Genomic DNA, 26,214 nt, shown 5'->3' with positions numbered 1-26,214 from the left:
AAGTTACTGTGCTGCCTCAGTCATCCATGAGAAAACATATCTGAAACATAGGGAGACGAGTGATTAAAAAAAAAAAGTGTTGAGGTGTTGATTTGTGTTGGTGATGGCTGTATCAGCTGTATGTAGATTCAGTTGTCTATTATTTCATAAGCAAATCTAAATCATACTGTATTCATAAGTAAATATTTTGTGAATCAAGTGCTATAGATGTTGTATAAAAATCTGTCTGTAAGAGTTTTTTAAACCTAGGATGGGAGATATGTCAGTACCAGTAACGCGTTTTTAAGCAAAATAAATCTTTTAGTATGAAACTTTGTTTCAGCCCTGACTGAAATAAATAGAAATTGTTAAGCAGTGACACTGAATAAACTTGAACAATGACAATTACATGATTTAATGGCTAATGTTTGCTCATATGAAAGCTTTGCCTTAATGGTTACAATGGTTCTTCAAATGAAGGGTTTGATGAGGATTCTTTACTGTTAATCCCACAGAAAATGCTAAATGTAACCTTACAATTCTATTCTTAAATGATAACTTGTGATTTCACTAGATGTTCTGCCTTGAAAGGAAAGAAGTTCAGTTCTCTACTTTTGAACAGTTGTGTTTAAAATAATGTAATTAAAGAGGATTGTTGAGAAGACCCTTGAATTGATGAAAAACACCGAGCAGTTTCCTGGTTATTTAGAAGTTTGGACAGACTTTAATTGTACTGCTTCGATCAATTCTTTAAGAATTTGAAGAGATTTTGTCCAAATGCTTAAATAATTGTTTAACGTTGAAAATGTGAACTTCAGCCTGAGTGATTTGCTAAATATAATTACTGTCTTAATTTATTTTATTCTAAGTAGTTAACTTCTTTTACCTTTTTTTCCTCTCCTTTTGCATTTTAGGCTTCCTGTTGTTCTGCTCTGGAAATGCCGATCCATTCTGACATACTGCAGATAATTATAGATTACCTGTATACAGATGAAGCTCTTGCAGTAAAAGGTGCCAGTAACATATTTTTAACTCAACTGCAGCTTCTGCATGTTTTTTATTTTTAAAATAGAAATTCCATGCTTGCATTGAAGTTTTATGTAGAAAATCCAAATTGGTGTGTCGTTATATTTTGAGGCTGTTTACCCCAAGCTGTGTTGTACCTTTTTTCCCAGTTTGTCAGACTCTCCAGTTTCCCTTTTCCCATCTTTAGCTTTAAAAAAAAAATACATATAATAATCACCTTTTATGGTTTTCTATTTTATTCCTTGTGTTGTGAAAACCCCCATCAGAATTGGCAGAGCCAGTACGTTTGTCTCCAGCTAAAATCTTGCTGAAGCTCTGTGTGTTACAGTTGCTCATGATTTGCCTCCACTGTTTATGTGATGCTTTATTTTCCAGATTCTCAAAATGTGGAATTCATATGTAACGTTCTTGTGGTAGCAGACCAGCTACTTATATCCAGACTAAAAGAAATGTGTGAAGTAGCCATTGCAGAAAAACGTGAGTTCTTACACTTCTATTACAATGGCTCAAAGATTAAAATACTTTTTTAGATGTTGGCTTTTCATCTTTATCTCAGCATGGAATTACTTATATTTCTTTGCTCTGGTTACCTTCTGCCATTAATTGCACAGTGATGACTGTTGCTTCTTTAGTTTGGGTAAGGTTCTAGGTTAGCATAATCATTATTTCTTTAAGCTTCCTTTTCTTTATTCCTTTTCTTCATTTCACCATCTTTAATTATTTAAAAAAAAATCACAAAAACCAAATTTATCAGAGCTTTATTTCTGCCAATTTCTGTTCTCTTCATTAAATTCAGATTCCTTGTCTTTAAAACATGACAAAATTTGTGTTGTGTTTCTATTTCTGTTCTTGCATTGAGTTCTCCTGTGTCTTCTGATTAGTTGACACAGTAGTGTTCCTATATGGCTATTAAGATCTGTCTCTTCTAGAAAACATTAGATGTTGCTCAGCTTCACATGCAAAGGCAGCATACAATTTTTGCTTGTCATTTCTTGATGACTTCACCTTCCCCCCAGCTTTTTTTCTTTTTCCCACCTAAAGGAAGATTTGGAGATTAATGAAGAGTTTTGTGCTGTGTGTATGAAAATTGCTGGTTTTAACTTTCTTTTTCCCCTTGATCCACTGAATTTCAATATACTGAAATTAATGTATCTGTAGGTAGGATCTTTATATTTCTGTGAAGTAGCCCTTGCATTCAAGCTGCTGTGAAGTTATGTGGAGCTTGCTGTAGTTTATGACTATTTGAGTATTAGTGTTTTTTCTAGGAAGGAAAAATATTTCTTGATGTTTAATTAACTTGTTTTTGCTGTGCAACAAGTCCGAAAAAATGCTACATGATATAGTAACATGTTATCCTGTTCTCCGTGATTCTATTTAAGGTAGTGGTTTAGTGGGGGATATTGGTGGTAGGGGGACGGTTGGACCAGATGTCTTGGAGGTCTTTTCCAGCCTTCGGGATTTTATGAACTTAGTTTGTTGTGTTTTCTCTTTGCAGTTACTTTAAAGAATGCTGCTGAGCTGCTGGAGTTCTCAGCAACGTATAATGCTGAACAGTTAAAACTGTCCTGCCTGCAGTTCATAGGACTCAATATGGCAGCTTTGCTTGAAGCAAGGTAAGGAGAGATGCATATGTGTTTGTGTACTAGCTGTTTAATTCAGATATTCCAAAAAGGCAGTTTTTGCAAGAACTATAAGGTTCTTAAAGCGCAACTGAATGCTGTTCCTATAAAGGAAGGCTCATTTTTGCCAAACGGAGAGAGAAGCTAATTATATATCTATCTGTACGTACTCTGAGTACAAAAAACTGTTACAATCTGGCATGAAAAGCCCGAATTAGGGGGAGAAACTTCTCTTTACATCTTCATACGTATGAAGTCATACCCAGTCATTAATAGGTAGCAAGAATTCTGATCTGGTAGGCTTGAGACAAAACTTAGCAATTATAGCCTTGGGCAAGGAGAGCCATTCATGCAGGCATGATAGAATTTTGTTGCAGAACTTGTTATAGTATTACTTTCTGGCATAAATGTCAGAGGATATTGTGGCTGAACTTTACAGAAGAATTTGCTTAGACTTGGATGTTAGATATGTGTCAGACATATCTATGCAGAAACAGGTAAGGCAATAATCAGTTCATTGTAATTAACTACATAGGTCTGTGTTGGCTGTGGCTTTAAGGAAATGTAGACTGTCTAGAAAGGTTAGGGTTTTAATCCTGCCTTATAACAAGAGCATTAACTAGTTTATACTTCCTTCCATTTGCGTGACTACTATGGATGTGTAATAATGCATCTAAGATTTATTTAGGACGTTCATTTGAGCTTTTCATTAATGTAATTTTTATTTTTATCTTTTTCAAGCTAAGCTTATCTTGAAAGCTTGAAAAAGCAATGTTTGTTTTTTGTTTGTTTTTAAGGACTCTGGATGTCTTAAGTGATGAAGTTGTAAAGGATCTTTCTGTTTACTACAGGAAAATGGTAAGCTGAACAACTTGAGTGTAAGGTGGTCAGGTTTAAAGTGAGAACAGGTGGATAATACATACCTGCAGGGTCTGTAGTTGACAGGTTGCAAGTGGAATGTATGACTCAAAAAATGAAGGTTGGCTGCTGCTATTACCACTCTCATGGAGCTCATATTTCCTTAGTTACTAGCCATTGCTACAACAGTACAGTCCTATAAATCCATTAAATGTTCTTTAATTAACAATTGTTGTGTGGGGAAAAATTAAGGAAGATTTGTGGAAAAGGACATCCCTTAGAAGAAAGGAGAAGAAAACAAATAAGACTTTCACCAGTGAAAAGTACAGTGTTCTCATTAGATCTTAAGGGCAATGAGAAAAATAATGTAAAAGTTGAACTTCCATGCATAAGGGGAAAACCAAGGTGCATTATAATCCTGTATTCTTTAACTGTATGGAAGTAAAGGACGAGAGTTAATGCAAACATGAAATGTCTTCTGTCAGGAGTTAGAGGCAGCTGAAACGTATATACATTCTGAGTCTATCACTTAAAAGAAAGAATTCTTCTTCCATTCTGCTTAGAGAAGTAACTGAAGTTTGTAAACTGGTTAAATAATCAGTTGCTTAATCTATAAAAGTGTTTTAAATAACTGTCATTTTTGGTCCTTCCACAAGAGATCAAGTATTTACTAGGAAGCAATTAAAGAGCAGTGATTTTAACAGCTTTTCCAACTACAGATTCCAGCTATGGTCAGGAGGGTAATTACTCCCTATCCAGATGGACCTGATTTGAGTTCTTTTGAACCTGAAGATGGAGAGAACTTTGTTTTTTTAAAGGAAGAAATTAATACAGAACAGAGTTCTCAGTAAGTATCTGTTTTACATCAACATTTGTAACTAAGTGAGGTACATATGGTATTTATACCCCTTTGTATGGTGCCTGACTGACTCCATTTGGGTTCAGAATTGAAATATATTAGGAAATAGGAGCAATGGAGATTTCAAAGACTTCTCAGTGCCCTTAAGTATTACAAAATGTTGTGAAATTGCAGTGGAGCACTTTCCCTCCTCCCTATCTGATTGACAGAGCAGTGCTGGACACAGGTACAGACTGGGAGACAAGTGGCTGGAGAGCAGCTCAGCAGCACGGGATCTGGGGGTGGTGGTTGGCAGCAGGCTCAACATGAGCCAGCTATGTGCCCTGTCAAAAGAGGTAATCCTCCTGCTATATTTAGCACTGGTGTGGCCTCTCCTGGAATATTATGTGTAGTTCTGGGCTCCACAATATAAAAAGGATGTTAAGGTGCTTGAAAGCATCCAGATGAGAGCAGCAAAGATGGTAAAAAGGGATGGAAGGCATGTGCTATGAGGAGAGGCTGAGGACACTTGGGTTGACCGGTCTGGAGAAAAGGAGGCTGAAGGGCGACCTTGTGGCTCTCGGCAGCCTGCTGAGCAGGGGAGGAGAGAGGGAAGTGCCAGTCTCTGCTCCCTGGGAATCAGTGATAGGATGCATGGGAACAGCACAAAGCTGCTTCAGGGAAGGTTCAGACTAGATAGATCGAAAGGGAATTTTTGTTACTGTGAGGGGTGGTCAAATTCTGGAACAGGCTTTCCTGAAGAGGTGGTTAATGCCCCATGTCAATCAGTGTTCAAGGAACATTTGGATAATGCCCCCATTAATAATGCTTTAACTTTTGGATAGCCCTGAAACAGGCATGCAGTTGGGCTTGATGATGTTTGTAGGTCCCTTCTATCTGTCCTATTCTGTCCAGCAAAAGTAGGAAAATGAGCATTGAAAACAATGTTTAGGCATTGTGCATATGTGGCAGCAGCTATGTATGTATGAGAAAAAACTATGAAATTCACTGAGTTAGGAGAAAAAAATACATATTTTTAATGTACTATATATTTGGAAAATACTGTTAATCTGCATTTCTTAATGTTAACAATGTCATGTGAAATAGCAAGTTTTGTAGCATGAGTTTTTAATCTGTTGGTAGTATCTGCTGAAGAGTGATTAAAACAAACTGCCTATGTTTAAGAAGTGTTAGAAAATGTGATTCAAACAACTGTAGATCAGGTAACTTGTTCTTGGTAGCTTTCTGGACTTCTGTTATTCTGCTTTTACACTTGTAAAGACAGGGAGGTGAGACCAATAGGATTTGTAGAGTCTTGTCAGGCTAACTTAATATGCTTCTTTTCTGATGAGCAAATAAACTTACAGCTACTTGTTTTGGTACAGTTTTTAAACTGGAGAAATTGACTGTGACGTGTTCACAACTATGAAAAATTAATTAGGTGTGATGACTTGGTAATGTGAAGTTGTGTTAAAGTGAACTAGTTTAGATAAGAGCTGGTAGATCAAAAGAACTGAGAGGCTGTTTTGTTATTAGACCTAAAGCCTTTCATCCTTTTTTCATCCTTTCAGTCTTTTTTACAGGCTATGTGATAGCCTTTAGGGGATAGGGAAATTTTCTTTTAAAAGGAAAAATATTTTAAGGTTACATTATTGATGCAGGAATAAATAGGTTCATATATATTTATCTCCCCAAGGTAGAGAAGAAATCGAGGTACTGTAGCTGTGATTCATTTAATTCTGAATTTCTAGTAGTTTTGTTAAAATAAGAGTCCTTTTATTTGATTCCGCTATCCTTAATGTTGTAGGATATGTAGGAACAAGTGACATTGTGGTTACATGACCACATACCTACTCTATTGTAGTGGTAGTGCTAACTTGGTGTCAGTATCTGTGCTGGGCATAAGGAACAACTTTGCTTTCTGCCAGTTGCTGTGATGTGTAGCAAGTTTAATCTGACCTAGGTGGCAGTGCCAGCCTATGCAGCTGCTGTATCTTCCACTGTCTCAGCAGAAGTGTTTGTGCAGTGGAACAGATCAGAGACTAGATCTATGTGAGAGGTTTTTTCTTTTCCTCCTATTTTTCCCCTCTGAATCATTTACTAAATATTTATGCCAATGCGTAAACAAGGGTAATGCCAGAGGAGGAGGAAACAGCTAGTGACAGCTGATGGGAGCAACTATTACTACTTAAAGCATAACCACGGCTGTTGCCTGAAAAACTTGACATTGATACTTCTGAGACTAGATTTCCTTCATGGTTTAATCCATCTTGTAATTTTTTGTTTTTAACAGGGAAGCCCTTTTCAAAAGAGCAAAAACTAAGGCAAAAAAGAAGCCACGGAAACGCTCTGACAGTTCTGGGGGATATAATCTATCAGACATTATTCAGAGTCCAGCCTCTACAGGTCAGTGGGAAAGTGTTTCCTTTCAGATACAAAAACAGAGCATAAAGTTTAACATGCAATGCAATTTTTATACTTCAACCATTAAACCTTGCAAAGATTTGTTTTCTAGCAAACACCACAGTTGAATTTGAATGGTGAATCCCTAAGACTAAGTTGTTTAAAGCAATGGTTGTCATCTTAAGCTTGTGTGCAAAGTTTTCTGTAAAAGCATGGCTTTTGTAAAAAACAAAGCTAATGGACACTTTAGTGTAACAAATTAGTTATTTTGTACCCATGCTATGTAGCTAATAATTTTTGCTTTGCTTTTTTAAGCATTGTTTAGTCCTGCTCTCATGATATAATAGTTTTACTTCCTGTTCTTATTTCTTAGGCTCCATAAAGCTGGATAAAACTAACTCCGTAGAATCGCTTCCAGAACTCCTAACCTCTGACTCTGAAGGTAGTTATGCAGGAGTGGGTAGCCCCAGAGACTTGCAGTCCCCTGACTTCACAAAAGGATTTCATCCAGAGAAGACTGAGGTTGGGTCTGTTTGTTCCTAGCAATTTATTTTTATGTTTATCTAATCCATCAAAAGCAGGGTTTGCATCTTTGGAGTGTTTCTGAGAAGCTGTCGTCCTTAAGACGGAGAGACTTTTGCTTAACTGGCAAAGAAAAATAATTTTGAGGTATTTCTGCCTACATTAAGTGTTAGAGCTTTAGAAGTGAACATCTCAGAGTAAATTTTCCATTAACAAGATGCATGTTTGGGCTTAGATGATTCAGGGTGAAGTGTGAAGCAAAAAATAAGGGGGGATTACAAATAATAGTCTGAGCAGGGGTTCACTTTTTTTTCTGAGGGGAAAAATTTTGAGAATATTTGGAGAATATTTATGCAACGTTTTTTTGACTCTTTTAGATGAAAGACAAAGCATGTAGTCAGCCTATGAAAGCTTCTCAACCTAACAAGGAGATGAAGTCATACAGGGGATCGTCAGCATTGGTACAGTCTGTTCCACAGTTCATTCCCAGTTCCAGAACCAACTCTGCAACCTCTCCCAATTGGGTAGCAACCAGTTTCAGGTGGAGTAATAGTTGTTGTACCTACCTAAGTTACAGTCAGTATTCTTCATGTGCTGGCAAATGCTATTCAGTCTGCAAAGTTCATTGATCCTCAAAATGATCATAAGTTACTTATGTGCATTAAAAATGCATTCTTTGAGAATTTTTCTTTGAGAAAAGCTATTGATAACTTTTTAAAGTCTTACCAGTCTGGACTTGTGCAGTCTTATTTTGAAGAGGCCTGCTTCATTAACCTTTTGTAAAATACGTGGCCATATTCTGTGGAATCAGATGATGCTTGCAGCCATTGGAAGCACTATTGTGCTTTGGCGTTTTTAAGCCATTCCTTTAAACTTAAATGGTCTGTGAAAATCAACACCTCAGCTTTAACTGGTACTGTAATAAAATAATTGAATATGATATTTTTTATCTGTAGTAGTATCTACATGTGAAAGAGCAGCAGTACTCTAATGGGCTGAAGTTCCATCTTGCTTTATGTCCTGACCCTGACAGTTGTCAGTAAAGGCTGATGAGGGAAGAGGGTCAAGGATTTAGGGAATCATACAGTGATAACTTGCCAGAGTTTTCCCAGCCTCTGTTGGTTGTGTCTGATGAGCTTTGTGAATGCAGGTGATAAAGCTGTAGAAATTAAAAATCCCAGCTCTGAAGTATATGATTCAGCCTGCAGGGTCCATTAGGTCTCGACTTTTGTCTTGTCACGTAGTCTGTGCAGAGAGGGCGACACATCCTCCAACCGAATCTTTAGTGTTCAGACTAGTTGGAAGAAGTACCCGCTCCATTTTCTGCCTTACAATTTTTCTGGGATATTTTTTAGAGAGTTACACGAAAAGGGAACAAATAAAGCCAAAGGACTTTGGTGTTATATTCCTGTACCTTTATGGGTTTCCCTTGCACTCGTTTGCTTTTTCTAGTATTGCTAGCACACGATATCCAAAAAAGGCAGGCAGCACTGTTCTGTTGAGCGTTTTAAGGATTAATAGCGTAGCATATTTGGTTGAAGTACTGCTAAGGAGCAGTGATGACAGGGTTTGGTGTGACTTCCTACTGGTTAATTCACTGCTTAGTCCATGGCAGTTGGTTTTATGTAGAGAGAAAGTGCTGCTTATGTCTGATTTCAGGGTCTGTCTTTAAATGTAGTTAATTTACAAATATCTTCGAATACATAGGTTTTAATTCATAGTTTTACATCTTGGAAATGTCTGGATTCGATTCATGTTTATTTCGATGGAAGTTTAAAAGTAGGCAATTTACAAGAAAAAAAAGATTCCCGAAGTTTGACAGTGTAGCTGGTGTTTGTACAGAGCTTTAACTGGCAAAGAAGGTTCTGTGCCATGTGAAATATTTTTAAACAAGTTCTTCAAAGAAGGATATTTCAGCCTGTGTGAAGAAGCTGTGAACAATGCTCCTCTAATACTTAACATGAGAAGTTGGCTACTAAATAAGTATCCTGGATTTAGTTTCCTAATTTTTTTAAAGTAATCACAGTTCACATCTTTTTGTTTCATAGTATAATGAGTTTTGAGAGTATTTTTATAGTATGTTCTTAAATATGTATATATTTATAAAAGTTTTGTCAGAAACATTGTATTTGAGGTTTGCCATAATTGAGGAAACAGACATCAATTATACATCTGGTTACCAATCTTATGTATGATTTAGAGGATTTCAGTGAAGGTTGGAACTGTGGAATGTAAGTAAAAATGAGTGCCTTGTAAGGTAACTTTTTATTTTTCATTTAGTCCTGCCAGCCCTCCTGCTATGGATCTAAGAACTATCATGGAAATTGAAGAAAATATGCAGAAATGTGGAACCATGCCAAAGACAAATTCAAGGTTGGTAAAAAAAACAAAATCTATAAAAGAAAAGTGTGATAGACTAGGCCATTATGAATTTACTTAGTGGTTCTGGCAATTCAGAGTTGAAAACAAGTAGGAGAAAAGATGTCCTCTTTCTTTTTTGAAAGACTTTGTTTACTTATATTATGGTTCATTATAGTGTTTTTTTGTTTGTGTTTTTATCATTCAAAATTTATCCCCTTATTTTCACTGTAGTCTTGCTTGGTCAACTACTGTGAAAACGTCCTAGCTTTTGAAATGAAAAACAAGAAAGCAAGGAAGTGCTGGGAAGTTGCTGTCTTAAATAATTGGTTTGTTCTGCTGAACTTTACTATTTTCAACCAAAAAGAATTAACTGTTGTACATAGCACTTAGGAAATTACTTGTGGACTATATTGTAACTGATCCTGAAGTTTTATCTCGTCTCACATTCTTTCCGTTATATTCTGTCCCCCATCACCTCAACATATCAATATGTTGATACTGGCAATTCTTAGTCAAGGGTGGTTCTTGCTCTGAGAAGCACCTGAAAGACATAGTGAGAGAATTAAAACAGGCATTTATTACATGGTGATGTATGGAAGAGAACTGGAGTTGACTTGCATGACCTTTAAAGTGTGACATTCTTGTAAAGGAGAGCTAGGAAAAGAGTCCTGGAGCCTTTTGATCAAGTTCTTTGTATCACAGGAGAGAAATGTATTACGCAGTCAGTAATATATGCTTATGGTAAATTGGAAGAAACTATTTGTTGTGGTCTTATTTTGTTTTTCTTTGAGCCAAGTAAAGGATTGATGTTTAGGTTGATTCAGAAGCTGTGAACCAAACATCTGAGAATGAAGAATCCAAATGATTTAGAAAACAAATTACTGCACATAGGAAAAAATGGCTGTATTCTGTTGTGTATATTTTCTTAATACAAGAATATTTTTGGTTTAAGGGAACTAAATTTCTGTCAGTCTGAAAAGTCACAAAAATAGTCTTAATCTGGTGGAGGATCTCTCTCAGAATTATTCCTACCCTATATTTTCTTTTATAGGAATTGGTATGAGGAGTCATTTTATAGTGCTTTTCTTTCCGTCACTCTTGATACTTACTGATCCTCCTTTTGCTCCCCATCCAACCAACCCCCCTGTCCACCGTCTGCCCATTGTCACCATACTGGATAAAGTATTTTGGTCTAGGAAAGAAATTTCTCAGTTTAATACGCAATTTTAAAGACAAGTCATCTGAAAGGACACTGATCTTACGTCTTTATTTGCAATATCAATTTACAGCAGAATGGCTTCTCATGGAATCAAGCTTTCTCAGAAGCAAAGGAAAATGATTGCCTTGGCAGCAAAAGATAACGGTTCAGTAACTACCAGCACGGAGCCTACTCCACTAATAACTGCACCACCCACACCTACAAAAGTTGCAAAACTGGGGAACGCGTGGTATGTTACAAGTCAAATGTCGCTTCTGGTTTTTAGAGGATTTTTACATTAGTGTCTTAAAAGCAGTCTCTTAAATAAAAATGACCTAGATTCTGTTCATTAAAAAGATTAATGTTATTTGTATCTACATTTGGTAGTAATCTAGAAACTTGAATGGGGCAGGGAAATGCAGTGGTTGCTATAATGAGTCAGAGGGCTGCATCCCATCTGGCTCTTGCCTGCGTGTGATGTGGTATTTGCAGATGTTATCAAAGTGACGTATAGAAAGAGGTAGAACACAAGCTCTGAAACTTAGTCAGGAAGAGGTTATTAATAACCATTAGCAATGCTGTTTTTCTTTGTCAGGAAAAAAAAGTTTGTTCTTCCTGGGGGAAAAGGCTAAACAGATTTTGGAGTAGAGCAAGGGAGTGATGGATGCTGCTATTAAGGACTCTTAAAGTGGGAGGAGGTATAATGTGTGTAATCAGCATTAAAAGTCATTTTAAACACAATTTAAATGTTCAAGTAAATATCAGTATATCAAACAAGAATGGTTTATAATCTGTTCAACAAACTGAGTTTACAGCAGTGAACAATTACAGCTAGCCTGATTCACGATTTCTTTTTCACGGTTAGAATTAGTGTTGTATGATGCAGAGGATGCAGAGGCATAACTGAACAAGTAGCCATAAGCTTTGTGAATTTGGTGTGTTTAATTACTACAGAATAAATGCTTATGTGCATGCTTTTATGTGGAGGCAAATGTTGAATGGTTCTCCTGCTTTTCCCCATTCAAGAAGGTCTAGTTTTTCATTGCAACTTGCTTCTGTACTTGTTATACAGAATACCTAGAAGAATTTTAGGCCATTTGCTGTCTCTAGAGTTTACCTGTTTGTGCCTCAGTGGGAACAAAGCTTGCTGTAACCTTTTTTGTTTTAAAGGAACTGTTACCTAGACAGTTTAGCTGTTTTAGACACTTATGTTGTAGTTTCATATTGAATAGATATCAAAGTAAAATTGGAGCATGTCTTTTAAAGGATAGACATGCTTTCCACAGTTAGAGCCACCTCCCTCTTGTGTCTTTGGACTCTTTTCTTTGATCCTCTGTATATACTGCTTTCTCCTTTCAGAAATAAGAGTAGTATGCATCTGCTGGAATCTTTGCCTATTTGCTATGTAAGTTGAAAACAGACATGTAGCCTGTTAACTATTTAATGAGTGTAAGGAGAAGAAAAAAATCACATGAAGGGATGGCTGAGGAAAAGGTAGGCTGCTTTCTGGCAGTAGTTGCTTCCTGAGAGTTATCCTGTGTCAAATAAAGTAACATCTAGAACTTCTTGTGTCCTCTGTTCCATTTCATGTATTTATCACATCTTTCTTGCACAGATGTTAATATGATCACCACCTTGATTTTAGAGTGTCCTTAGATTTATTAGAGATTCCACACAGGTCTGTTGGTATGCTGTTACCTTAGTTTAAGACGACAGTAATAACAAAAATATTCCAGAACATAAATAGCAGTAGAGTAGAGCTGGGATTACAAAATATTTATCAGTAACTCACAGGAAAAATTTGAGAGCATGTTGTAATCATCTCAAAAACATGCACTTTAAAACAGCTAAGTGGTTCTAAAAATAGTATCCTACTTGCAGTTATGGCACCAGAACAAGCTTCGCTTCTCTAGCGACACCAATCAGTACATTCAGACTTATGGTTAAAGGGCATTAGTATTTTATAGGGCCTTTCAAGGATCGCATCAGTCTGATCTGAAATGGGCTGTTGTGTGGTAGATTCAAGGTATTGTGGCATGAAGTGTCCTTCAGGTAGTGATTCTGACAAAGTCTCCTCTGTAGGCATCTGTTTATCACGTGTTGATTATAATTAAAAAATAAATTGTGTATATTTCCAGTGTCCAACATACAGAGTTACGTTACTACAATAGTATTTTAGCTACTATTCTTAATCTTACTGCTAATGTTACAATTATGCATAAACAGCGAGTGTAACCCAACATCTACAGTGCCGATGCATGCAGCCTTAGAAACACAAATCGCTCGGGCTCACTTACACACCAGTTTGTGTTCTTAGAAACCTACCACATTTGTACCCATCAGTGACTCAGTGTGGCAGCACCAGGGAAATGATGCTCTTGTGCACCATCCGGTGGGTGACTTGGGGGATGTCCGTGCTGATGTTTGTATGGGCGTCTGTCTTTCTCTTCTTCCCTTCATACACAGCTTTTTAGATACAAAATCTGAAGTAGGTGTTGGAGGACATCGAGTGACTTACAGAGTTACCTGAATTTCTTCAGAAGTTTGTGTTCCTGAAGGCCTGTTTTTCAGTGTAAGATAAATGACCTTAGAAGTGTTTGTGCCAATGAACTAAAGCACGAGATAGGTGGCCTATAGTTAAATTATTTACTTCTGAATACAGGCAATAGTATTAAGAGAAGCTCTGATAAAAAGGTGTATCAAAATATGGAATGTAACTTCATTTGTCTGACATCTGAGTAAGCTACTAGCACTATTCATTTACTCTCCTGTAGATAATTCTTTACTTATTGTGTTGTTCAGTTTTAAGCTACCAACTGCCCATGAACTGTTCCTTACAATTAAAAAGCAAATATGGACTGATTTTTGAGTATATCAGATAACTCTCTCCAGAAAACACTAAGGTTCTGATTTAGCAGGTTTTGAAAGTAGCTGGGCTCTACTGTGTTATGCAAATAATCTGAAGTGGAAAGGCCAGCATCTACTTCAGGAGGATGGAATCTGGTCTAATGCTCATGTGGTCACCACACACGATTTTGTATGTTCCTCAGCAGTGTTCCCCTGGCTGCTGAGCTGGAAAATGCCGCTAGCTCGAGCTCAAGCAAAGAACCAGTGGGAGGTATATGAATATTTTAATGTATGCCTAGCTGCCGAAAAAGAGCATTTGTTGAAGAAACTTTAAGCTGCTTCAGGCAAGCCAGCAATTATTTGATTGCCCCTGCTAGTTGTTCGAAGTGGTTTTTGTACATGAAATAGAAGGGTGTTACTGATCTGCGCTAACACCATATTTGCAAAGTTCTATTCTGTAAATTCACAATGGGCTGTTAGAGTGTGTCTGGCAATGGAGTGAGATTTCCGTGCATGCAGTATAGTCAAAGCCATAGAACTTGTGTTCCAATGAAATGAGATACTCATCTTGGATGCGCAGTGAGAACGCTTGCCAGAAGGGTGTGGGACCTTCCGGCTCTTTTTTCGTTGACTAAAAGGCACAGTATATCTTCTACCATGCCCTATCTTTTCTGCCAAAAGTAACCTACCGTTTCATAGTTTGGGGGGGGAGTGAAGCTCTGCTACCGCTGTGCTACCTTCTCCAAAGAATGGTGGAAATGTAGGGGGAGATGGGAGAGCCTATGGCTTTTCAAGAATGGAAACTTTCTCTTCAGAATTGATATATACAATACTTCTCTATTTTAATGTCTAGGTATTCAGTTTGTCAGTATTTCAGCTTACTCTGAAACATCAGCTGTTTTGGAATTTCATGCTTTGAAGTTTTGCAGTTACAACTTAGAGAAGCTTTTTTTAAGGATTTTTTTTTTAATGTTACACTGTCATTTCTATCTAATTTTATCAGGAAGAACAAGCTTAAACTTAGGGCTGTTACTGTTGGGAAAATGCATAAGAGTTTTTAAGCCAAACCATTTTAAGCCATCTGCATTGTTTTGGATAGAATCACAATCTGAGAATGACACAGTTGGGTTGTGTTTTTGTGGTGGTGGTGTGCTTTTTTTGGTGCAGTGTTGGAAGTGGATCTGATTGCAGTACAGAATTTTCATGAAGATAGGTAGGTAGGCTATTTAGATAGATAGTATCAGAGGAGGCTTCTGTGACAGCATATCCCAAGGTAACCATTTGCCTAGCCAGTATAGTAAGTTTTGGGAACTTCTGGTCAAACGCTTGCCCGGACTCTTGGATGCCAACTGGTAGTACAAATAGAGGATGTGGGGAATGGCTCTGAGTCCTATTTGGTGGTTCCCATTCTGCTTTATATGTCTATGTATAAAGTGTATGGCATATGTGCTGCTTATGCAATAGGAAAAAAAAATACTGCTGGGTAGTCTAGTGTGGTTTAGATATCATATATAGCATTCAGGTGCTTTTGTTGTAACATTTTAATTGCCTAATGTTTGTTTTCTTAATTTATATACCACATTGGTGTAGTTCAAACATCTTTGACATCAAATGCTTCCCTTCTTACAGTAGTTGCACAATTAATTAGCATCGTATAGATAGCTTGTTCTACTTCAATGGTATTTATAACTAATCTTGTAATTAATCTGTTATTTCTTTGAGTAGATGATGAGCAGATCAGTTCTAAAATGTATTTCATGTTTTTGATATTACTGTGAATAGTTGTTTGAAATGAATGGGACTGCTCTGGTTAGTAAAGTTAAATGTAAGAACATATGTAGAATTAAATCTAAGCCTTAATGGGGAGGGATGAAACCGAGGGTAAGTACCTTGATTTCTGTAAATAAATCTTTGGATCAGAAAGCATTAAGAGTAGCTATAACTTTAAAGTGCTGTATTTTCATGAAACTTTATTTTTGAAAGATGATATGCAGGCTCTAGTTCAGTAGCAGTGTACATTACGCTTATGCAAGTAAAAGAAAATGAAGCGCATGAATTTCGTGAATTTCACGTTAGGTTAAGGGATTTTTCCAAGTAACTTGTTCAGTATCTTGGTTCTGTTTGACAGCTGTCTGTTAATTCTGCAAAAGTCCAAAATGCTTAAGTACCTCAGAGTAATGAACTTATCTGATGTTTACCTGTTTGATCCAAAGTGACGTTTTAGTGGATGGGGTCTAGCAGGCATAAGGGCTAGATACAGAAGCTAAGATACATCACTTTATATGTGTATGTGTGTATGTATTTATGTATTTATTTAAAAGGTCATCTTCATCACGTGCTGCTTTGCCGAAGTCATTCCGTGATCTTGTAATGGAAGAAGAAAAATGTCTGAGTGTGAATAATTCACCTGGTACTGGTATCAAAAGGGCTGGATATAAAGGAACTGAGGATTCACTGGTCCAAAACACCATAAAGTAAGTTTTTTTCCTAATTGAGAACAACTCTTTATACAAGAACCACAATAACCTATTTAAACTTTTGCTGCAGTATGAAAGGATCAAATTGTCATATTTTTAAAATCCTTTAAGCACTCTTCTAATGATTCTAATGGTTTTAATGTCAATAGGATTTTATGAATGAAATATTATGAATTGGAAACTTAAAATAGACTAAAGGAATTTAATGCTGCTGCTAATATTTTGTTCGAAGTGTTTGTGTCTGTATGTATGGACACGTACACAAACACTTAGGACTACAAACAAAATACATGCACATCTGTATGTATATAAAAGTATTGGTGGGAGAGAGGAGGGCTTTGGAGAGTGTGTGTAATGGAGGGGTGTGCTTCAGAAACAGGGATAAAGCTGAGGTTACTGTGGTGAGTGGAGATGCAGGATAAGTTTAATTGCTAGCAAAATGGTAAAGCTGTTCATCCCATGGAAGATGGCATGGGGTGGTGATAAGGGAACTTGCACCGGATGCCATTGCTAGTTTTGTCACATGTGGTCTATGATCTGCATAAAGTCACTTCATTTCCTTTTGCTTTGCTCTGTCTAGTCTGTGCAGTCTGGCCCGTCTGCAGGCTCGCAAACTGGATTCTTTGAGCTGAATCCAGGCATAATATGTTCATTGTCTGAAAATGATACATTAAGCTAGTGGGAGCCTAGATGACTGACTATCATCAGTTGGAAAAAAGGGCACTTCCAGAGCTATTTCAGGTTGTTTTGAATCGTCTCTGAAGATGCTTATTTCTCTCTGTTAGGTATAAAAAGCCTAGGTGACTAGCTCATCCATCTGAAAGTTAGGAATTGCGTTTCTACTTTGAGGTAATCTTATTCTTTGATTGTACAGTTCTTGTCACAGCAGGCTCTGACTTCTGCCAATGGCATTCAAGAACTGTTTCACTGAAGATTAATTATCCGCATCCTTTCCTCTTCCTTTTTAAGAAAAGGAAATTGAATGTGTGTAGAGCATAAGTAATTCTCATCTCTTTCTTGATGTCAGACTTACTGATGCTGCACAGCTACTGTTTCTGCTTTGTCTTTTTTTTTTCCTGGATTAACTGTGTAGTAATTAAACTGAAACCTCTTAAGTCACTGGATGAGATTTTGAGATTTTCGGGGGGTTGTATAAATGTGCTTCCATACACTGTCTCCTTCCAGTTTCTGCAATCCAGAAATTTTCTGTAGATGAACAATGTCATGAATGTGGAGATGTGAACTGGATGGGGTCCAGAGGCAGATCACTGTTGTTTCCAGGGACAGCTCAGCCTTGGGAGCTATGCTGTGCAGCTGTGTGTATGTAGCTCATAATGCAAGCTAAAAACATAGGCCTGACATGACTTAACTTTGTTGTGGCAGCCTGGGTTGTCTTCACTGTGTTACTCCAGGGAGCAGTGAAGAGTCTTAGTGGAAACATGTCTCTCTGGCTTCGCATGGGAATGGCCTAGTTTTGGCTTGGCTAATATTGAGCTAATAACTAGTGCATGAGTGATATGGTACAGCAAAACCCAAGAGGTTCTGCAGGAGACCAGCCTCTGTGCTCTTTTCCTGAGAGCAGTCATTAGGTCACAGAGGCACCAGACCTGACATGGTTTCAAGTGAACAAATCCTCAAGAAACACTGAGAAGTCGAGTGTTGGGACATGTCGGTGGCTGTGCAGGAGTCACAGCAAGTTCAGCCAGCTGAGTTAATCAGGCTGGTTCAGTACCGATACTTGGCTGGTTTGTTTCCATGCAGAGCCACTTATATCTCTGCATCAGTCTTTAATTTTCGAGACTTCCAGGTTTCCAAGTTTTATGTTTTTAGGGTTTTTCTCCATTTTTCTATATATCCTCACTTCCCGTTTCCCCTCTGTTCCATTTCTCCTAGTCATTTTGGTGCCAGCTGAGGAATTAATCTAGCATGTTGAAATATCTGCAGTTGATTTAATATCTGGAATAAGCTTCTTTCTAGCAAGAAACACAGATGTACATATGTGTAAACAGCTTCAAAATATCTGGACTGCTTCCTACATTTTAAAGCCCTACTTAAATTGAGGTAGACAACACAGGTACTTAAACTTGTCAGTTAATTGATCACTAGAGTGTGCTGTGATACTGGAACTGTGAATGGCAGTTAATGGAAGCTTGTGTGTTTTGTTTTTCTCACTCTGGAGAAAAACTCCTTATACTCGTAACAGACTGGTTAAGTACAGCAGTCTATTTGGACTTGTTCATAGTAGTGCTGTGAGTTCTGTGGATTATGAGTGGAAAGGAGAGAGTATCATTCAAATGGGCTGGATAGATGCAGATTATTGTCAATGTTCAGGAAGGTGAGCATTATTAGAGCGGGTGGAAAAAGAGAGAAAGTAGAGATGACACCAGAATAAAGGCATTCAGTAAGCTGTACAAACATGCACTTAATTAAATGAACTGGCAAGGAGAAAATCATCATCTTTTCCTGTTCTGTCCTTCCTCTTCTTTGATTCTTTCCTAGTTTTTATTCTTGTATTATTTATATGATCTGTAGCAAAAGCTGGAAGCTGATTTATCTAGACCTCAGACAAAAGCAGTCCCCTATGTTGAAAACATAGAACAATTTAGATTCTGTAGTCCAGCCTCCTGCTCAAAATATGTCTGGCTAGATCACGTTGCTCAGGGCCTGGCCCAGTTGACTTGTGGTACTTCCAAGAATGTAGATACCCCAACCTTTCTAGGCAACATAATCGTAATCATCCCCATGGTGGTGTTTTTTTCCTTACATCTTACTGGGACTTCTCATTTTGCAGCCTGTATCTATTGTCTCTTATTCTGCCTCTGTGCACCTCTAAGAAGATTCTTGCATCTTTCCTCAACCCTCCAGTGAGGTAGTTGAAGGCGGCAATGAGATCTCCCCTTTGCCACCTTCTCCTAGGATTGAGCAAACAGTTCTTTCAGCTGTTTCCTGCCACGTGTCCCTAATTTTGGTAACTCTCCCCTGGACTTTTTCCAGCATGCCAACATCTTTCTTGTATTGAGGAGCCCCAGAATAGATATGATACTCTGTAACCTCATAAATAGAGCACAGAGGGGAAGAATCATTTCCTTTGACTGTATGGCTGTGCTTTTGCTAGCCCAGTATGCCGTTGGTCGTCTTTGCTGCAAGGGCATGTACTGGTTCATATTTACCTGGCTGCCTGTCCAGACTTCACAGGTCCTTTTCTGCAGAGTTAACCTTTTCTAGCCAGATAGCCCCTGTCCTGTGCTGCTCTATGGGGATATTCTCTTCCAAGTATGTAAATTTACTTTTGACTTTGAATTTCATCAGTCCTCGTTTGCCCATTTTTTTTTTTAGCCTCTTGAGGCCCTTCTGAAGGGCAGCCTGGCATTCAGCACATGGACTGCTGCATGCATCCTCAGCCTGTCCCTATCCATCCGTGGGCTCGCTAAGAGTGCACACCATCCTTCCATCCAGATGACTGAAGACATGAAACAGTACTGGTTCCAGTATTAATCCCTGTGGACCACCACTAGTAATTGGTTTCCAGTTGGACTTCATATAGCTGATCCAGAACCCTTTGAGCCTTGCAGTCCCAGCCCATTTTCCACACATCTCGTAGTACGTTTACCCAGTCCATATTTTTCAAACTGATTGCAAGGATGCAAATTACGTGAAGACTGTGTATAACTATTTGGCTTGCAAAAGCAAAAAAGAAAGATAATGACATCATCTGCTCTCTGGTTGTGTCCAGAGCCAGTCACCCTTTCATAGAAAGCAGGTTTCCAGATAATTTGCCATTGGTGATAAATTCATGTGGGCTCTTCCCACTCACCATCTGGTCTCATGTGCTCAGAAATGACTTGAGGAACAATTTACTCTACAACGTTCCTGGAGATAAAGGTGAGACTGATCAGTCTGTAGTTCCCCACATCCGTCTTCTTGAAAAGTCGACATCCGTCATCTTGAAAAGTCGGTATTATAACATTTAGCTGTTTGTAGTCATCATGAAACCTCTGTGGTTAATTGGTTGTTTTTTCTTCCTGTTACTGTAGAAGCACTTCTCTTTGCCCTGCATATCTGCAGGTTGTTTCAGCTCCAGCTGAGCTTTTGGCTCTTAAAACTCTGTCCTTATACAGTGAAGTAATGTTTCCATCTTCCTCCTGTGTAGTCTGTCCCCGCTTTGACTGTTGTCCCACTTGTATCTGAACTCAGTCTAGAGTTGCCTGCTAATTCATGCCAACCTTTTGCCATACTTGCTTGCCTTCAGGCACATTGGAATAATTGGTTTGGTGTCTGGAGGAGGCTGTTCTGAAGATCAGCAATCAGTCCACATCCTGTCTGTGAAGTGCAGTCATATTCCCTCTCATTTTTTTCTTTGCAAGGTTAGAGATAACTTGTAGTCTCTCAGAAAATGATCGGTGGAAAATTCAATACCAGTTTTTCCTTCTCTGCATCTGTGACAATTTAGATTATTCTCCATTGAATCTCGAAGGCAAAAACTGAAAGCTCTTTCAAGTAATATTCATCCTGTGTTGTATATGGTGACAGAAATATCCGTTTCAAATGGAAACTTGTCCAGCATACTTCTGAGTCAAGACTGTTTTTTCCCAGCCACATACTTCTGATTCATGATCAGTGTACCCTGGATTCTTCTTTCTCTTCAAGCTGAAAAATTCCTAGCTTAAATAGCTGCACTTCACACAGTCTCTCTTGTTTGTACTTCTGAATTTTCTTTGTTTCACAGACACTCCGTTTATATTATTCTTTGCTAAATTAATAGTTACTATCAATTTTGTTGGTTTGAGCATTGCTGCTTATTGCATTCACCAGCATTAATTTATGGTAAGATTTATTTTAGTTAACTTATTTTTTTAATAATGATTAACCCAGCTGTAAAGTGAGTAAGAAATTAGCTAGGGAGGAGAGGTAGAAGACATTCATCAAGGAAGAAAAAAATTAAATCTAATGATTATGTGGCACTTAGTGTCTTACAGAATTCCCATATTGGTTTATCACACTTACCTGGCATGACCTGATACCTTTATTAAAGAAAGTAGGATTGTCTATCCTGCCCTTAGTTTTCTTTTACCAAAGATAAAATGGGAAAAAAAAATACAAGATACTGTTTTTCTACCTTTTTTTTCCCCCCATCTATTCTTCAATCCTCATGGAAAAAAGAATTGCAAATTAATAATGTCAAACTAAATGAACTGCGGCTCTATAGATACTCAGTGTGGAGACTGATAAAGCAGATTTGACCTCTCTTGCCATGCAGCTCTTATTTCTTGTGTCAGTTCCTTCAAAGTTCTGGAACAGTGGTTATCCAGAAACACTCAGTTTGGAAAGTACCACACCTTTTTGGCTTCCTCTCCATACAGTGTCTCACTGGCTGTCTTGCTAGAGTCTGATACAGTCAGTATTACTGAAAATGGAGGCAAGTGATCATCTTGGCTCATATGAACTGTACTTTTCCAGTGGAAACACAGAAGCAATATGAGCTGGCAGAAGGTAGATCTGCTGGGTTTGATTCATGGGAGTGACACTGCAGAGATCCTCTTCTGAAGTCCAGTGTTGTGCCTTGGCAGATGTTAACGTTTGTGTTCATTCTGTTTATTGAGTATTTGGCTGTTTGGTGGGCAAAATTAGCTTTTGTGACAAAAATCTGGGCATGGTTTATTTAAATGTCACTTCTGGTGATGGATGTCTTTCAGCTTTTTTGACATCCTGCTCTCATTGCTTAGCAGTAGGAATCGTGGTTCTTGTTGTCCTTGGAGTTTTGTTCTGGGGAAAAAATTCCCGGCAGAGAACTTAGCAGTTACTGGAATTCTCTTATTAGATAGCTTTCTATAGATGTTTCCTCTTTTCCAAGAGTTTGTGGCCACTTTCAAAGGATTACCAAAGCCTTAAAGAAAATTGAGACTGATTTATTAAAATACCAACACCATTAGAGTAATTCAGTGCCATAGAATAATTCAGAAAAAAAGTCTGCTAGCATTTCATATTATGCTATAACACTTTATTAGAGTTCTGGAAGTTGCACATGTTGCCAAAGATAGATTTTAAATAACAAGGATAAGTTTCTCTCATCTTACTGATGTAGGATTTTTTTGATACAAATACTTGTCTCTTAAGGCATAAAATATACCAAATGTGATTTCTTTTTGTAGACAGGTTAACATTTTATGAAGGAATAAAATGTCTTCTTGTCGGGAACTCCTTATTGGTATTTCAGGATAGGATTTGTTTTTTCAATTCCATTAATTCTAGTTGTATGCTGTCCTTAATGAATATAGGAGGTGTTTGCAGGATACATACTGAAAGTCCATAATTTCTGGTCTTACACTTCAGGAAATAATTTGCTAGTGCTTTTATAGTACTGGCTCTTTTAATGTTTTGATTTGAATACAGGGGTTTTTATATCTTGAAGACATTCTCTTTCCATGTGAATTGCAAACAGATCTATACTAAATGCTGTTAGTGTATAATTCAGTTGACTATTTTCCAGGTTAGTTGTTGGGAAATGCCAGACTTAATGCTCAAGCTGAAAATCTGTTAAGTTCTGGTAGTCAGAAATGAGTATCAAAGTGTCCCTACTAGTCACAGTGTCACATTTAAAGACAAACTCAGCGTTACTTCCCAATGCCTATCTTATGGAGAAAAAAATAAATAAATTGTAATTGGCTACTTTGACTTTGTAATTCATTATGATTTAGGAGAATGCTTTGTCAGTGACTTTTACTTTACTTTTCTTTCCTGCCTTTTTCCAGATGCACAGCTAGAAGTAGCCCAAGTCTGGAAGACCGTGTTCTGGATTCTCCACCACTGGAGAATCATAAGTAAGGCATAAACTCTGGAGTTTTTCTGTGTGTTGTGCTAACCTTGTTCCTGATGTTGCCTCATAATATCACTTGCTTTTTTTTTTTTGCAGTCCTTGGTTAGCAACATCACCAACTAACTCTCCTGTGATGGCACCTATCATGTTTGCAGCTATTGTAGAAGAAGAGCTCCAGCAAGAAGCTGCTCTTATTAGGAGCAGAGAGAAACCTTTGGCTTTGATCCAGGTAAAGTGCTAAGTTACTGTGGGTGGGTACACAAGGATTTTCCACTAGTTGTTTCAGAGATGAGTTTTTAGGACTAATTATGTATTGGTACATTCAGTATCATTTATATAATGATATTAAATATAATTTAATAATAGCTTTACATCACTGTTTGATAAGGCAGGTCTATATTAAAGTCAAACTGGCTATTGAGCCCACAACTGATATCCAGAAGTCCACAGGATCACAAACTGGTGGAGGCTGGAATCTCCGTTAATTGCCTAGTCCAAGTCCCTGCTCAGAGCAGGATCAGCTAGAGAATGTTACTTGACTTTTCCCTGACAGCTTTTGAGTATCTCCAATGATGGATGGAGACTCCACAGCCTCACTGGGAAGCCTGTTCCAGTATCCAACCACTCTTACAGTTTAAAAAAAAAAGTTTGCAATTTTCTGTGTTTCAGGCTGTCACTGGACACCACTGAGATGTCTTGCTCAGTCTTCTTTACTCTCCCATCAGCTGTTTACACACATTGCTGAGATCTCCCTGAGTTTTCTCTTCTCCGTGTTTAGCAACTGCAGCTCTCTTAGCTTCATGTCACTTCCCAGATTCAGCTCCATCTGGGCTTTGGCTTTACTAAATCTGTTCCTGCGCGCTTAGTGTCTGTGTTTTTCTTCTGGACCATTTCTCTGCTTCCACCTTGTATATGTTTCCTTTTTGTGATTGATTTTTTTAAGGAGCTCTTTGTTATTGATGCAGCCCTCCTTCCATTCTTGTTTGACTTTCTGTTCGTTGACATAGACCATTCTTGAGCTTAGAAGCAGTGACCTTAAAATCAAACAGCTTTTCTGGACTCCTCTTCTTTCAAGGGCCATTTTTTATGATTTCTTTTCCAAGCAGATCCTTCATCAGATCATCATCTGTTCTCTTGAAGGTCTAGGGTTGTGATTCTGCTATTTGTCATGGTCACTTCTCTTGAGATCCTGAAGTCTACTGTCTCAGGGTCACTGCAGCCAAGGCTGCCCTTGACTCTACCATCTCTGAACAGTCCTTCCTTGTTTGTGAGTCTGAGATCCACCACTTTGATCGACTTCATTGGCTGATCACCTGTATTAGGAAGTTGTCACCAATGCAAACCTTCTGGACTGTTTGTGCCCTGCTGTGTTTGCCGTAAGAGCAGATATTAGGGTGGCTTAAGTTTCCCATGAGGACCAGGGCTTGCAAACACGAGGCTTCTTCCAGTTGCGTGAAGACCTCATCTAATATTACTTCCTCTTGATGAGGTCTGTAGCAGGCATACTCAGGGCCCCAAAAATCTGTTTGTAACTGTGCTGTAATTACTGGTATAAATGTGGGTCTGGCACTGAAATACATTATTTTTTTTTCCTTCCAGATTGAGGAGTGTGCTATTCAAGATTTATTGATGCACTATGAAGCTTTTGACAACCCTGATGAATTTGTGACTGTTGAAAGGGCTCCGCAGGGACCTATGGCAACACCTATGTGGAACAAGCACTAATTTGTACTGTTCACAGTCCATATTATATGTGCACTTCTGAAATCCTAATTCTTTTCCAATTAGAATGGGACTGGAAGAACACAAATCATGTAACTTTTAACATCAGCATTAAAAATTGCACATAATCAGTAGGTATTTGGTAGAGAAAATGGAAGTAATTTGTTCACTGTGTCCTTTACCCACAGTATATATTGTATGTATGTTTTGAGAGAATTTCTTTAACAAGGCCTATTACTAGTAGTGTCACATGAAGCTGTAGATTGGAAATGCATTTGCTAATTTAAATTGTAAGGGTTTTTTGTTAAATTCACAGGTGGCTGAAAAGCGAGTGCTTATTTTGTGATTTAATGTGGAATTGATTGTGCAGGATTATACATCTTTAAAGTTTTTTGGGGGGGTTATGTTCTTCAGAGCATTCTGGCAAATTGGGAATATGATAAAAAGTTTGTGCTTGAACTTCATGTAAAAGTACAGTTTGATAATGCAGTTTTTCCTTAACTTCTGTATGTAAGTACTGGTTCTCTTACTGCCGTGACCAGTACTTTTTACTGTTATGCTCCACAACGAACCTCTATGCTGTACCTAAGTGCCCAACCATTGCCTGCTCTCAGTTCAGTTGTGCATGTTTTTTTTCACTTGTTGTGAGACTGGCCTTAGAGCAGTCAGTTCTGTTGTGAAGTAAAGTACACAGTTGAATGCAACATGGTGGCACTTAATTAGCTCATCTATAGTCTTATTCTGGTAAATATGGTACAGTTTTAGCACCACTGTGTTTAAGGTACAATTCACTTGAAGTGCTGAGGAAGTACAAGATCTATATGTTCATTGTTAAAGCTATGGGGATGAATGCTTGATTGTGGAATTTGCAAACTCCTAACCTGCGAAGAGTATCATAGGTGGCTTTCAGTATTGTGTTTTCTGAAGTTCTCTGTGCCTGGTTTAAACAAATTTATATATATAAAGAAAAACAAAAAAAAAGGATAGCCTTACCTACAATATTCTGTCTAGTTTGTTTGTATAGGTGTGTTTGAACTTCCACTTTTTCAATAGTGTCAGTACTCATGAACTCTGGAAAACTGGAATTGAGAGCTACAGAAGATGAATGAAGAGAATTGATCACTGTGTGATAAGAGTTGAGTCGTGAAAAAAGCTGTGTAGATATGTCTAATGGTTTCAGGTTAAGCTACACCAAAAATCCCCCATGGAAGTTGTAAACAAATGCAATAAACCATAAATTCTTGATTTACACAAAGTTAATATACTTTTTTGTGCTGTTTATGTATAATCAATGCTTTAGGTACCTACAGAATAATATAAAAGTTTCTTCTAGGTGTGAAACAAGAACTATAGGTGTTGTGGAGCTACACAGAAAACAGAAGATGTAGATGTTCTGTTTTAAATTCTGCTGCTGATTCATTTGATATACTGATGAGGATACTTTCGTTAAGTGCTTTGCTTGATGCAGTGCAGTGCCGTAGGGCCTGCTGAAACTATCCTGAATTAAAAGAAAGCTTATGTACTGTGAGAAATAGCTATAAAAGCACCGG

General features: G+C 37.8%; 1 protein-coding gene across 3 annotated transcripts in view; it reads left to right on the top strand.

Annotated features, from left to right (window-relative positions):
- The window catches only part of IBTK (inhibitor of Bruton tyrosine kinase), a 54,857-nt gene extending 28,938 nt beyond the window's left edge, over positions 1 to 25,919 (top strand). For 2 of the 3 annotated variants that reach the window (XM_083828974.1, XM_083828973.1), the window contains exons 16-29: positions 894 to 990; positions 1,381 to 1,482; positions 2,501 to 2,618; positions 3,422 to 3,482; positions 4,202 to 4,329; positions 6,614 to 6,726; positions 7,097 to 7,245; positions 7,623 to 7,786; positions 9,526 to 9,618; positions 10,896 to 11,054; positions 15,973 to 16,125; positions 22,878 to 22,946; positions 23,039 to 23,171; positions 24,542 to 25,919. In XM_083828974.1, coding sequence (XP_083685100.1) covers positions 894 to 990; positions 1,381 to 1,482; positions 2,501 to 2,618; positions 3,422 to 3,482; positions 4,202 to 4,329; positions 6,614 to 6,726; positions 7,097 to 7,245; positions 7,623 to 7,786; positions 9,526 to 9,618; positions 10,896 to 11,054; positions 15,973 to 16,125; positions 22,878 to 22,946; positions 23,039 to 23,171; positions 24,542 to 24,667 — 1,665 coding nt within the window. In that variant the 3' untranslated portion in view covers positions 24,668 to 25,919. The remainder of the gene's footprint in view (positions 1 to 893; positions 991 to 1,380; positions 1,483 to 2,500; positions 2,619 to 3,421; positions 3,483 to 4,201; positions 4,330 to 6,613; positions 6,727 to 7,096; positions 7,246 to 7,622; positions 7,787 to 9,525; positions 9,619 to 10,895; positions 11,055 to 15,972; positions 16,126 to 22,877; positions 22,947 to 23,038; positions 23,172 to 24,541) is intronic. The other variant, XM_083828975.1, reaches the window with a different exon arrangement.
- The last annotated feature ends 295 nt before the right edge of the window (positions 25,920 to 26,214 follow it).

This window comes from Anser anser (genome assembly GCF_964211835.1).
Source record: "Anser anser genome assembly, chromosome: 3".
Taxonomy (NCBI): Eukaryota; Metazoa; Chordata; class Aves; order Anseriformes; family Anatidae; genus Anser; species Anser anser.
This window is presented reverse-complemented; position numbering and strand designations above follow the sequence as displayed.